The following is a 12,801-nucleotide window of genomic DNA, read 5'->3' as shown; positions in this document are numbered from 1 at the left end:
AAAATAGTCTGCCACGTGGCTTCACTTTGCACTACCACCTCACCCACACAGTAGAGAGTTGATGACCATTCTGCAGCTGGTCTTTGAATAACACTCTGTAAATGGAGGGCTCTCTTTATTACAAACCTATCACAGAGCCATTCACAGAACTGCGTCTGTGTCAAGAACTCAAATACTGGAGTCAGTTAACAGAAAAGGCTGCCATTAATTAGACAGGGTAATTAAAACTGGTACTTTGCTACAGCAGATGCTGGTCTGAGAGTCGATGACAACGCATGACGCGTGCAAAAGCCATTACTACATTTGACTGTGAAAAGTCCAGGTGGAAAAGGTCTCCCGTTAACACAACGGCAGTCCACTGAGCCCAGATTGAAGCATGTTGTTTTCTGTTTGCCTTCCCAGGCTCCTCCAGTGTGGCTGCTGACCTTCTTCTCTCTCCACGGCTGGAGTGGCTATTGATTGGATCTTGGCACACAGTGTACAAACACAGAGATAAGGAAAGAGAGAGGCAGGCAGGCAGATATAGGCGCAGCGTCCACTCTACTCCTCTCCTGTTGTTCAAGACACAGCCCCAAAAAAACAGAGGGTTCCTGAAGACCGCTTTCTTACTGAGCAGACAGCCCAGACATGGTAAATGAACATTCACGTCACACGGGATTAAGTCTCACATTCAATCACGACAGTGTAAGCAAAGTTAAATCACTGCAGTCAACCGTTAATGCTGCTTTTCTTTAGCACAGTACAAGTGATCAATCACAATCTTGACCTGATCTGTGGGATTTCACCAGAACAACAGAGCTGAGAGCATGTTACACATCAGCTTTGTGATGTTCAGATCAACACCTTTTACTTTTTGTGACTTTGCAAACCAAATTCCCACTTGGTGGTGAGCAAGTGGCATGAAGGCTTATAGGTGGCACATTCTTTCTCCCACCATGAGGCAGCTATCTCATTTACACTTTCTTTCCATCTGGTTTACAGGCAGAGGCTGTGCTGTGTCAGAGGTGACTAATAGTGTCATAGCCCTTCCCTCCCCACAGGGCCAGCACAAGAAAAACCTCAAACTGCTGCCTCCGCAACTCCAGGGCAGAATCTGGCTGCTGGTGAGGGGGAAAGAAAAATGCTTTGTCAACAGGCAGGCTGGGCAAATAAGGTGCTTTCAATTCTCGATGGCCAGGGGAAACTTGAGGAGCATAAAGAAATGAGGAAATAGCTTGAAAGATAGAGACAGTAGGGGTCATTTCAAAGAGCCTTGTTAGTATTGTAGCAGGTCGAAAGCCTGTTGTCTTTTTCTCTGAACCTCTGTGGACACGGATGCCTCGGGGGAAGAGAGAAAGCGGTTTTCTCAGATACTGTCAGGATGGTCTTCTAAAAGGAAATGTTCAGACAGACGGGGACCTGACAAGCAGACATAAGTCCATGAATCCAGCAGAGAAAGCACAGGAAGAATCAAATCTTCTCCATTGGGAAATAAGATGGATTTTTCTGGTATTTTTCTTTTAGTGTTTGTGTGTGATGTGTATCCGGGTGTCTGTGAGAGTATGTCTTTTAAAGTTCTCTGTGTTGGGACTGGAGTGCACTTAGAAACTGCAACAAAGCTTGAAACAAATATTCACTTTTTACATTCCAGAAAAAAAAACAACTGTTGGCACATATTACAAATACGTGAATAAATATACCACCCTGACAAAAGATCTTAAATGAATAATGCCAAAAACCTCAACCTATCTTTTACTTCTCTGAGGTCCAGGGGGGAAACTCAAGCATTCCTCACCCCAGAGAAACTCCCCTGCTCATTCTGTTGGATCCTATAGACCACACAGCATGTTCTCAATCTGATCCTGAAAAAACTTCAAAAGGACATGCCAACAGCCATCTTGATTAATCGCCTGAACCACCTAAATCAACCACTTTCAGTGGGGAAGAGCAGCAACTCTACTCAGAGCTCCCAGATGACAAAGCTCCTTACTCTAGAGCCAAAGCTTTTCAATTTAAAATCTGAAGATCAAAGTTTGTGAACCTTTAAAGACGAGCTTCTGAATGAATATAAATGAAGATATAAAATACTGCAAAAAAAGATTCTTGAGAAAGTAAACGTAAAACTTTTAGTGCAGAGCTGACTGAGGCGATGTTATGGGTTTAGATTTAGAAAAAAGCATCATGTGAACTCAGACTAATTGGGGCTACTTTTTGTTCATGCTAAGAAAATCTTAATGTAATCATTCAATTAAATAATAATTTCAATCTAGCTCAGTTTCATTGACTGGAGCACTATTTCACTTTTCATGATAAGAAGGAAATAAAATACATTTCAAATGATCAACAGTGAGCAGAAAAATGGAAAAAGAAAAAGGATCAGGATAGTAGGGAGCTTCCCTCTAGTGTTATTTACAGATACCAGAGCTGGTTTCTTGTAGGTGAATCCCTCTCCTTCCCTAAAAAAGGCAGCAAAGGAACAAAACAAACATGAAGCAAATATAAAAACTGTCCAAAAAAAGCCTCTGATTAATTAATAAACATTTAATTAAAACTCACATTTAATGTGACATTAAAACATTTAATGTCACATTAAATGTTTAAAGTTTAAAGATCAGGACTTTAAATTTTAATGTTTAAAGTCCTGATCTCACCACAATCCTCTTTTTTTATGAAACTGACACAGAAGTAGGTGAACATACAAAGCGAGGTGAACAGAGGGACATATCTAAGTTGCCACACATAAGGGAATCCCAGGATCATCGTAGTGACTAAGAGTCACTGCTTCAGTAATTTAGAATACTACAGAACCCGTAATAATGTTATAGACAGGACACACGAGTGGGTGAAGTGGTAAACGCAAGAGCCACAGTTATATAGGAAGATGGCGTAGATACTGACGCAGCAGGTGATGCAGCAAATAAAAATATGTTCTGCAGTAGCTTCACGTTCAGAACACAACCACCAATTTTTCCTGTTATTGTTACTACTGGTCACTTTAACCCATCACCAGTCCACACCCTGATTTTAAACGTACGCGTCACCACTTTATTCCTTCCTCCATGCTCATTCTGAGGATCATTTATAGCTGTACAACGTGGAATTGTGACACAACTGAGATAAATGTTGAATTGGTGCTGAAAGCAGAAATCTGTCTGTCTGTATATGCATGTATGTATGTATTTAAAAGAGAAATATCCCTTACTGAGTGACAGGCAAAATAGAAGCATCCAGACTCACACACAGGTAAAAATCTAAAAACAAAAAATAAGAAACTGTACAGCAAAGGCAAAATTTGAACTTTAATAATAATAATAATAATAATAATTAAAAAAACAATACAGGTACTAAACTAGCAGAGTCAAAGAATGGGTCACTGAGTAGGACAATTAAAAATGTGTAAAAAACAAAACCATATTTATTGATTTATTTATTTGTATGTATGTATATCCAAACTTAAAGCTATGAATGTGTTTTTTTATTGTTCCTCTTCATTCATAGTTACTTTGTGTTCAGTTAAACAGGTTATTCTTGATGTGACTATTAAGTATTGCAGACCGGAATAAATATTTCAGAAACCAAAATTTTAAAGTATCTTAACTTAAGCATGCAGACTGCTTGGTCTATTATTTGTGGGAATACATTACAGGAAACAAATTAGGCAGCACAACAGAGGCATGCCAGTGCAAATGGCCCCAAATCTTATTTCCATCCTCATGAGATAACTGTACCCATTAGAAGGTTAAAGCTATTCTGGTGTCCCAGGCGTGTTCTGTCGTAGCCAAAGACTCTGCCTCGGAAATTACAGCAATCTGTCTTTAAACTTTGATGCAGTCGAAAAGCTCCCTTTATCCATTCTCATCTCTTTCCTTCTGACCTGTGTGTGTGCGCGTGTGTGTGGAGATGCATATGTATATACGCAGGAGAAGGAAGAAATGGCAACAACGAGAGAGAGAAAGAGAAAGAAAGAGCAGTCAGGGAAAGAGATATGAGAGGGTGGGGCTAAGCTGTCTGCGACCAAGGCCCAGAGAACATAAAAAGAAAAATACGGTCATAAAACCTCTCTATGACTATGAATACTAATACTGACTCTGAGCCAAACCAACCAAGTCTGTCCTCTCCCTGTTCCCCTTTGTCTTGCGAAGAGAAATGATGCAGCTTAAAAATAAAGTGAAAAGAGTGTGCTGCACACCCTGAATTGTATATCTTAGTTCCAACAGCATTAACAGTAGCACAGATTGAAGAAAAGAAGATTTGTTATCAGCACCAGAGAGATGCACGAAGCCTTTGTTTTTTCAGCCATCATAGCATAGGTCAACTTTATTTACAACGTACTGAACATCAGGGATTTTTACTATATTCATAACACTGCAAAACAGTGAAAGTAAAATCACAAATTGCTCTTCGTTTTGTCAAAGACCATAGTGAAATATTATAGTTAGTTGTCATGTTGTAGCCACGATCCAGAAGAGTCATTATCAGATTTATGTCTCACCATTCATTGCAACTGCCACAACAAAACAAGTAATTCATCTTTGTATTACTTAAAGGCAATAATGCTTTACATTAACAGAACAAATGTACATTAAATCAGGGAAAAACAAACGCCTTTTCAGTTCAGGGCTTTTATCTGTGTCATTAATTGTCTAATTCTAAAAGGGATTTTATTTACATACAATAAATATTTGTGTCATTTCTATGCCTAAGTGAAATTTACAGCCTTTTCTTCCAAAGTCTAGCTTTGCTACTGTCAGTTAAACTGTGTATTGATGTTAGGTTATAAAACAATAAATCAACTTTCACATATCAGAACACATCAACAGAAAATAGAAAGAGTATGACACAAACAACACGTGTCTGTAATAAACCAACAAGCTGGACAAGGAAAGTATTTAGCCATGCTAACTCCAGAGGAGCTGCAGAGATCTACAGCTCAGGTGGGAGCTCTGTTGACCACACAGCCATTAGTAATACTCTAGACAAACAGGGTCTCTATGGAAGACTGGCAAGAGGAAAGCTATGAGAAGTACTGTCAAGCTAGAGAAGGCAAGGCAAAAATGTGTAAGAAAGTTTCTGGTCAGATTCAACCAAAACTAAACCTCTGAAGGCTCTGAAGCAAAACACTGAAATGAAATATTAACGCTGCATATCACCAAAACACACAATTTCCACAAGTAAACAGAGCAGTATTTCCCCATCATTCTGTGCAGATGTTTTTTAGCAGGAAGGGGAATCTGGATAATCCTGGAAGAAACCTTGTTAGAGGCTGCAAAAGATTTGAGGTTGATCAAAGGTTCACCTTTCAGCAGGACGACACTAAGCATACAGTCAGAGCCCAGTTTAAGTACAAAGCTGAATCCAAATGAAAATATGCGGCAAAACTTGACAATTGATGTTGGCAAAGGCTCTTTCTCAAGTGTAACTGAAAAATGTTTTAAGCTATGGAGAAAAATGAGAAAAATTATTTTAGTCTGTAACTATAAAATGCTGGTAGAAACAGACTTTGCAGGGAAAAGTAGTTCTATTCTCTCACACTCAGGGGGACTAAAATGCAAACCAAACTTGTCAAACTTTCATTTACTAAAAAAAGGGTTTAACACTTATTTTATTTAGTGTCTATGTATTTTTAAACAGTTCTTTTTCCTTTCATTTCCCATGCTTTGTTGGTTTATTGCATAACATCTGAAGTTCCAAGTTATTGTATTACAAGTTTTTTAGTTGGAACATTTGAATGTATTGATGTTTTTCAATATGTACTGTATCTATGTCAATAAAATAATCAGAAATTTAGCTGTGGCTTGTTTCTGTGTGTGGATGGAAATGCTGTTCATCTTCAGCTGATAACATCGTCAGTCATTTCTGAATGAGAAACAAAATGTCTTACAGCACCTGGGGTTACCAGCAGAAGGAAAACTTTAAAAAAATCTATACAAAATTTAAATGCTGAATTACTACAGAAGAGTAAAGAAAATGAGTAATTGTAACTATTTTATACTTTCATTATTAGCACTACTCATTGCATCTTTAATTTATAAAGGTTTTACACCTTTAAAAATGTGCTATCAGCTGTTTCAAATTTCAAAGTAATTTCTGCATTTTATGGTCAAGTGCTTCTTGCAAAAGTACCTGTACTCTTATGGTATCTCCCTTGAAGCAAGCTTTCCCTGACAAATGTTGGAGGACAGAAGAAAAAGTCATAATCTCTCAAGCATTTCTAATGAGTTTTTCTCATACAATTATTTGATAAGAGCAGACAAGACTGCAGGCTGCATGTATGATACACTGGCTTCCACTGCTGAGGTGAGAGCTCCGCTGATCACATGAACACCCCCACACACGCACACACACACGTAGCTTGTCTCAGCACGCTGTCTCCCAGTGTAACAATACTAATAATAACATGAGGCCAAAGTTATGACCAGCAGGCACACCTAAGTTCCCACTCTGGGTCCCTTACAGCTAAAAGAGAAAAGAAAGTCACACACCATGTCCCGTAATTCCTCCGTGTCTAATCCACGTCATAATTTAAACTTCCTGTCTCAAACCTAGACATTTTCATCCACCTCACATTTTCATTTGTCCACCTGCTTGTGTCATTTTTCATTCTGGGACTTACCACGCTGAGTCCAAGCTGCTCCCTCTGCAGGTAGGGGAGGTTTCTGCGCTCCAAGCTGGCAAGGTAATGCTGCAGTCTGGTGTAGGTGTAGGGGTAGCAGTATGCAAACTGGTAGACGTCGTCTTCTCGGTCGAAGCAAAAGGCAAATGACATAACATAGTTGCGTCTGTGGTCAGGGCAACGGTAGTAGTAGACGTTTTTCGGTGGAAGCCTCTGCCTGCAACAATAAAAACATGGCGATGATGGCGGCCATTTATGCTGACAGCAAATGTAAAGAGGTTAAAGAATGTTGAGTTTATGGTATTAATTTTTTTTATTATTAATATTAACTATATTTGTCTTGAAATATATCTAACTTTAAATATTTCACATAGAAGAATATTTCAAGTCCTTAATTGTTGTAATTTTAATTATTCTGCCTAACAGAACATAAAAAAAAGTTTTTGAATTGATTGACAAAAAATAAACTTTTTCATCATACTGAATTTAAAAAAGTACTTGTAAAAACCAGGAATAAGAGCAGGTATTAGATTGAATGAGGAGGAAAAAGGAGAACATTTAACTGAAACACATAATTAAGAAAACACAAACACATTTATTGACACCCCAGGGAAAGATGTGTAAAAAGATTTCAAATTAATTCATCTATTATTGCAGCAGTATAATCTCACACAAAATGGGGCCATGTTGCATGTTAGATATTTGCTTATAACAGCAACAGTACAATTGTTTGTACTATGTAGCTAGTTTGAAAAAAATAAACAAATTATAACTTTAATTGAACTGGCATTTCTTTTAATCACTGGCCACAGGGGTAATGTTAAGACCCATATTTTTTGCCTGTCACCGTAGTGATGAGGAAGTTGGATATGCAAGTAGAGAAAGGCAGAAAAGTATTTCCAAACTTCCTTAGAGCAAAGAGTGGACGTTCACATTTCCACAGTAAGCATGTCAGTAAATCTGTAAGCATTTGGTGTATGTAACAAGCTGATATAGCAATTTTAATGCATTCCATTAAGGAAACCCTATTTTTATGTTGTGTCCGGATCAAAAAAGCCCTGGACCTCCAGTCAATATTGTTGTGTCCAGGATAGAAGTACTTCAGTCCACTGAACTTCACAGATCATCTATTTTTATCTACTTTCACTGGTTTTAGTCCAAATTCTTTCTTCATTTATTGTTGATTCATAAAACAGAGAGAAAACATGTATTTGTTCAATTAACTGTATTTGTTCCCTTTTGTGAAATCATACTTTTTAGTCTTGGCCTGACAAGCAATGACTTGCAAATGTACAAGTCTAAGCTCAGGAAACAACAGCACAAAAACTGATATCTTAAAATTTGCAGTGTAAAAGCAGTGAACAGATGAAGATGATGATGGATTGGTGTGTTTGGGACATTGGGATCTGGGAGAAAGGTGGAATAAGGAGATAAGGCAAAGATGAGAGAGCAGGGTGACGGCAGATCTGGAACTGATACATAGATATACGGGAACGGATGGTGGCTAGCAGTGTGGCCGCTTCTGTGGCGACTCTGGCAACAGATCAGATATGATGTTATCAGGACCAAGATAGAAACAAGACTTGATAACCAAACAGGATGGACCGCTCTTTTCCAGCTCAGATAGAGTCTACTTCTTTACATGATTCACCCACAAAGGCAAGAAGCAAGCAGGAGAGCCAGGCGTCTCTGTGCACCAAACAGACATCTTAATGGATCACGTTTTACATAGATCTAGAACAGACATCTGTAGTGAACACACAAACATTGTCAAAAACTTGAAAAAATATCTCCGTAGGTACCTAGTGAATCAAAAAAGCTAAACCACTCAGCTTTTTTACAGAGAAAAAGGAGCAAACGCCAGGGCTGATTATTCCTTCAGAAGTAGAGAAAAGAAAACGTCTCTGCATGTAGCTATCTCAGCAGAATACTAATGCAGCTAGTGGCTAGCTATACCACACCCCGGCTGCCAACAACAGCCTGCATACCAGGGTTATCCAACAGCCTGCAAAGCTGGGCAAAAAGAAATGAACAGAAGCTAAAAGGAAAATATAAATACTGCAACAACAATGAATTCAATTCTTCTTTTCTCCCTCTAAAACTCCACGACCACTTTAGTTTCAAGTGAACTTGGAAGGACAAACTAAATGTACATGTGACACCAATGAGCTTCAACCCTCGGCTCGAAAAGCACACTGGTGCTTTTTTGTCGTACGAGCCCTCCGAGGTGTGGGTTAATTAAAATATGATGACACCTCACCTTTTTACATATTTCCCTGTTTGCCTGCGTCCATCCATGCAATCCCACTACTCCCTGTTTCTCCTTCTCCCTGCTGGGAGATGTGTGACCTTGCCAGAGACTAGAACAGTCCTGGCTATTGATTTTAATTAAAGCTGCTTGTCCCATCACAGCATTATAGTTATAGGCCAGAGAAAATAGCTCTGTGACTCTTACTATGGGAAAAAAAAGGATGGAAGGAAGAAGCTGGCTGAAGAAGGGGGCTTTGCATCATTTAGACACCACAGATTCATGGAGGAAAAGAAAGCTACAGCATATGCACATCGGTGCTCACAGTCTCTCTCTCTGGTTGTTATCTGAGCAGTCAGCGCTCCTGCTCTGAAGCTGCCAATTTGTTTTATCTAAATGGTACCTCCCTGTGCCTCTTCCTCTGCCCATCTCTTGACTCGGCACAGAGGTGTCGTTGCCAAACAGAATTATCATTGCGTGAGATGGAGGGGGTGGGGAGGGGGGGGGGGGGTGCATGAGAACCTCCACTAGTATGATAACACTTTCTTGCACACCCCGTTTTACAATTCAGTGATTACAGAAACAAACAAACACTGAGGCGCACAGAGAAACAACAGCACAAACTCAAACCATATGTGAGCTACATCAAGGTCATTCCTTTCGCAGTGAGCTGTGGGACATGTTAACCTCCAGAGCATCTCCTCACAGCCATGCAGACTAAAGAGAGATGAGGAACAGAAGAAAATGCAGAGGCAAACACTAGGCAAATGCAGAAAGTGGAAGACAAATAGAGAACGGGACAAGTAAGAAGACAAAGTCAAAGATAAAGAGACAAGAGGACAATACAAAGGGATTGTATCGCCGAGAGCTAGCAGCCATGGCACACAAGTGACGTGTCAGCTTGTGTGCCATGGCTTTTCTACTTCAGAAATATTTGCTACTACAAACTCCTGCTCTGATTCTTATGGCGCTAAGATGAAGGCTCTAAATTGATAGCTTTTATACAGGCGACACTTTTGTCTATATTTTCAAATCAGTCAAGCTTAAAGGACACGCCAAACACGGCTGATTGGAGCTCACTCACTGACAGAGGAAGAAAGTTGCAGGACAAAACTCACAGCGCCTTAAAACAATACACACACACATACACATTCACAGACCCCTTTATTTTCCTGTATCGCTGTTGTCACTTTAGGCCTGTCATCCCGTCAACTGTTAGGAAGGTTAAATGTCTCCCAGTGTGGCCATATAACTGTCAAGCTCCACACAGTCGCACCAACTCATTTCAGACAAATACTAAGTCCGTTTGGCAAACATTTTGCACTGGATGACAGGTTTCTTCACCCTGTCTGTATTACCCCAACAATAATTGAAGAGGCATTATTTCCCAGCATTCAAAAATGATACCAGATGTTAGATAGGCGCTTTGTTTTTAAAGCACAGCATCGTGCCTTTGCTTGCATACTAAGTCAAGCAGAAAACTGCTTCTGAATCACCGCAGGAGTTCATATTCACATATGTAAGAGAGGACATGTGTGTTTCTGTGCATGTGTGTGGAGGCATATTGGCATGCATATATATTCCTGGAGCCACCACTTTTTTTGGATGCAAATCAAGTTGCAACAAAGCTTTCAAGAGACACAGTTACTAGGCAACCTGTGCTGGCTTTGTAATTTGGTTGAGTCGCTGTATATTTTATGTGACCGTACAATGTATTTATTTGACTGCGGCTTCATAAATGTGCCCTTTACAGTACCTTGCAAAAGTATTCACATGCCTTAAACATTTTTTATCACTAACATCACAAACCCCTAACTCAGAGGTGTTTCATTTGAATTTTATGTATCAACACAGAACATAATTGAAACGTGAAATAATATATAGTTTTCAAAGTTGGAAATATAAAAAATTGTGAATTGTATTTGTATTATGCCTCCTTTACACTTCTACTTCTAAATCAGAGATTTGTTGGTGAACATTAGTAAACAAAGACCACCACAAAGACCAAATAACAGAGTAGACAGGTCAGGGAGTTAAGAGCAGGGTTAGAACACAAAACAATATCCGAAGCTTTGATCATCTCAGAGAGCACTAGTCTATTTATCATCCTAAAATAAAAAGCATTTCACACAACTGAAAACCTGGTTGTCCATATAAACAGGCCATGAAAACAGAGCAGATAGCGATTCACCTTCCAGCAGGAAAATTAACCTAAACATACAATCAGATGTCTAACAAAATGATTTATAACAAAACATGTATACATGTTAGAATTAACAACATTTAAATACAACTAAGAAAATATAGCAAGGCTTCAAATCAGAATGTTCATTTTTGTTTCATTCACAAACATGATGAGTACATGCTCCAAAACCCTTATACATATCAGTGTAGCAAAAGGTAGTTTTCCAAATAGTGGCTCAGAGGGCAGAATCCAGGAGCATGCCACACGTTTCAGATTTTATTTACAAACATTTTGAAATGCATCCTGTTCTTTCTTCTTTGTGTCTGGCATGTCAAATGAAATCAGTTTATTAATATAGTGCAAATTCAAAAGAAATACCTGAAGGAACTTATGTAATTTATATACGTAAATATATAGTCAATTTAATCCAGTCATACAGAGACTCAAATTTTACACAAAAATTTGAGTCTCTTTGGGGGTTTTCAGTTTGGGGTTTCTTAGAGGAACATTTCAGTTTGAGCATGTGAACACAATGACAAGAGCATAAGACTAAGCTCTGATAGCGCAAAACAAAAATAACGCCACGAGGGATTAATGCCAGTGGCTGAATCCTCTGGCAAGAAGCCATACGGATTTACAGGTAAACAATAACACTTGTGAGTTATGGACTTCTCTGTAACAAGGGAGATGAATTTTGCCCACCTGTGGACACACCACAGCGCTAGCAGCTTCCTCAAATCAGAAACAGTCATCTGATGAGACTGAAACATGTGCACGTAAAAGACACTCACCTGATTTCAGCATCAAAACACCCAGAAGGTGTTCTTCTATCAGGTGGCTGTTTTACCCGCTGCCTATTGTTAGAGGCACAGCGGAGAGCTGTTATCTCCAACCCTCAGTGTTAGCTCTGATATTCATGTATTGCTTGGGGAATTTCATTAGCTGATCTGTCACAGGATTGGCAGCTTTTAGACCTCAATGAATTTCAAGGTGAGTTAGCCGAATCAGCTCGGTCAATATCAGATCATACCTGCAGCGCTTCACTTGAGTTTATATTATGCAGGTGACATAAAGTGCAACGTTATTTCCATAAAACACTGAGACCAGTGGGTGGAAATTTTGGAGGCTCATCTACCAAGAAACAATGCAGCAATAAAGCTATAAGTTTCTTCTGTTTATATATTTAATACAGAGATAATCACTTTATGTAAGTATCTGTTTGGATTAATGTATTTGTGTGGTAAATATACGTAGTTATTTACAAATAATCTCCAAAAAGATCTCTCTCTCTCTCTCTCCCTGTCCATATATACATGTCTTTCTGTCGTCACAAAGACGTCCCTGCATTTTTCATTTATTTCTATTGCCTAAAAGTTACCAGCACTACTTCTTATGGGGCCTTGGTATTTGAAAAATGGCTTTAAAAGGAGAAAAAGGATAAAACTCAAACTGTAGTCCACGTCATAACTTTCTTTTTGTCTTCCTTTAGCCATTTCGATGTGGTCTTGCTGATGTGCTTTTTACCATTGTCCTGCTACATAACCCAAGTAAGACTCTTTCTGGATTTCCTTGTAGCAAGCAGAATTAATCTATATCCTGAAGCAGCAAAGAAGGCAACAATGGTACAACCACCCTGTTTAAGACTATTGTATTCTTAATGGTGGGTTTATGTTATTCTTATTTTATGCCAGATTTAACAGGACACAAAAAGATGGGCCTTTCTGTTCTCTTTGGTCAGCAGCAGTTTGGGCTTCGAGACGCTCCTATCAATGCAAT

At 39.0% G+C, this 12,801-nt stretch overlaps 1 protein-coding gene across 4 annotated transcripts in view; it reads right to left on the bottom strand.

Moving 5' to 3' along the window:
• Window positions 1-12,801, bottom strand: part of agbl4 (AGBL carboxypeptidase 4) — a 461,529-nt gene that overhangs the window by 136,115 nt on the left and 312,613 nt on the right. For all 4 annotated transcript variants that reach the window (XM_028027774.1, XM_028027772.1, XM_028027773.1 and 1 more), the window contains one exon: window positions 6,593-6,809. In XM_028027774.1, coding sequence (XP_027883575.1) covers window positions 6,593-6,809 — 217 coding nt within the window. The remainder of the gene's footprint in view (window positions 1-6,592; window positions 6,810-12,801) is intronic.

The sequence above is a fragment of the Xiphophorus couchianus genome, chromosome 9, assembly GCF_001444195.1.
Source record: "Xiphophorus couchianus chromosome 9, X_couchianus-1.0, whole genome shotgun sequence".
Lineage (NCBI taxonomy): Eukaryota > Metazoa > Chordata > Actinopteri > Cyprinodontiformes > Poeciliidae > Xiphophorus > Xiphophorus couchianus.
Note: the sequence above shows the minus strand (reverse complement) of the source record. Positions and strands in the feature narration are given on the sequence as shown.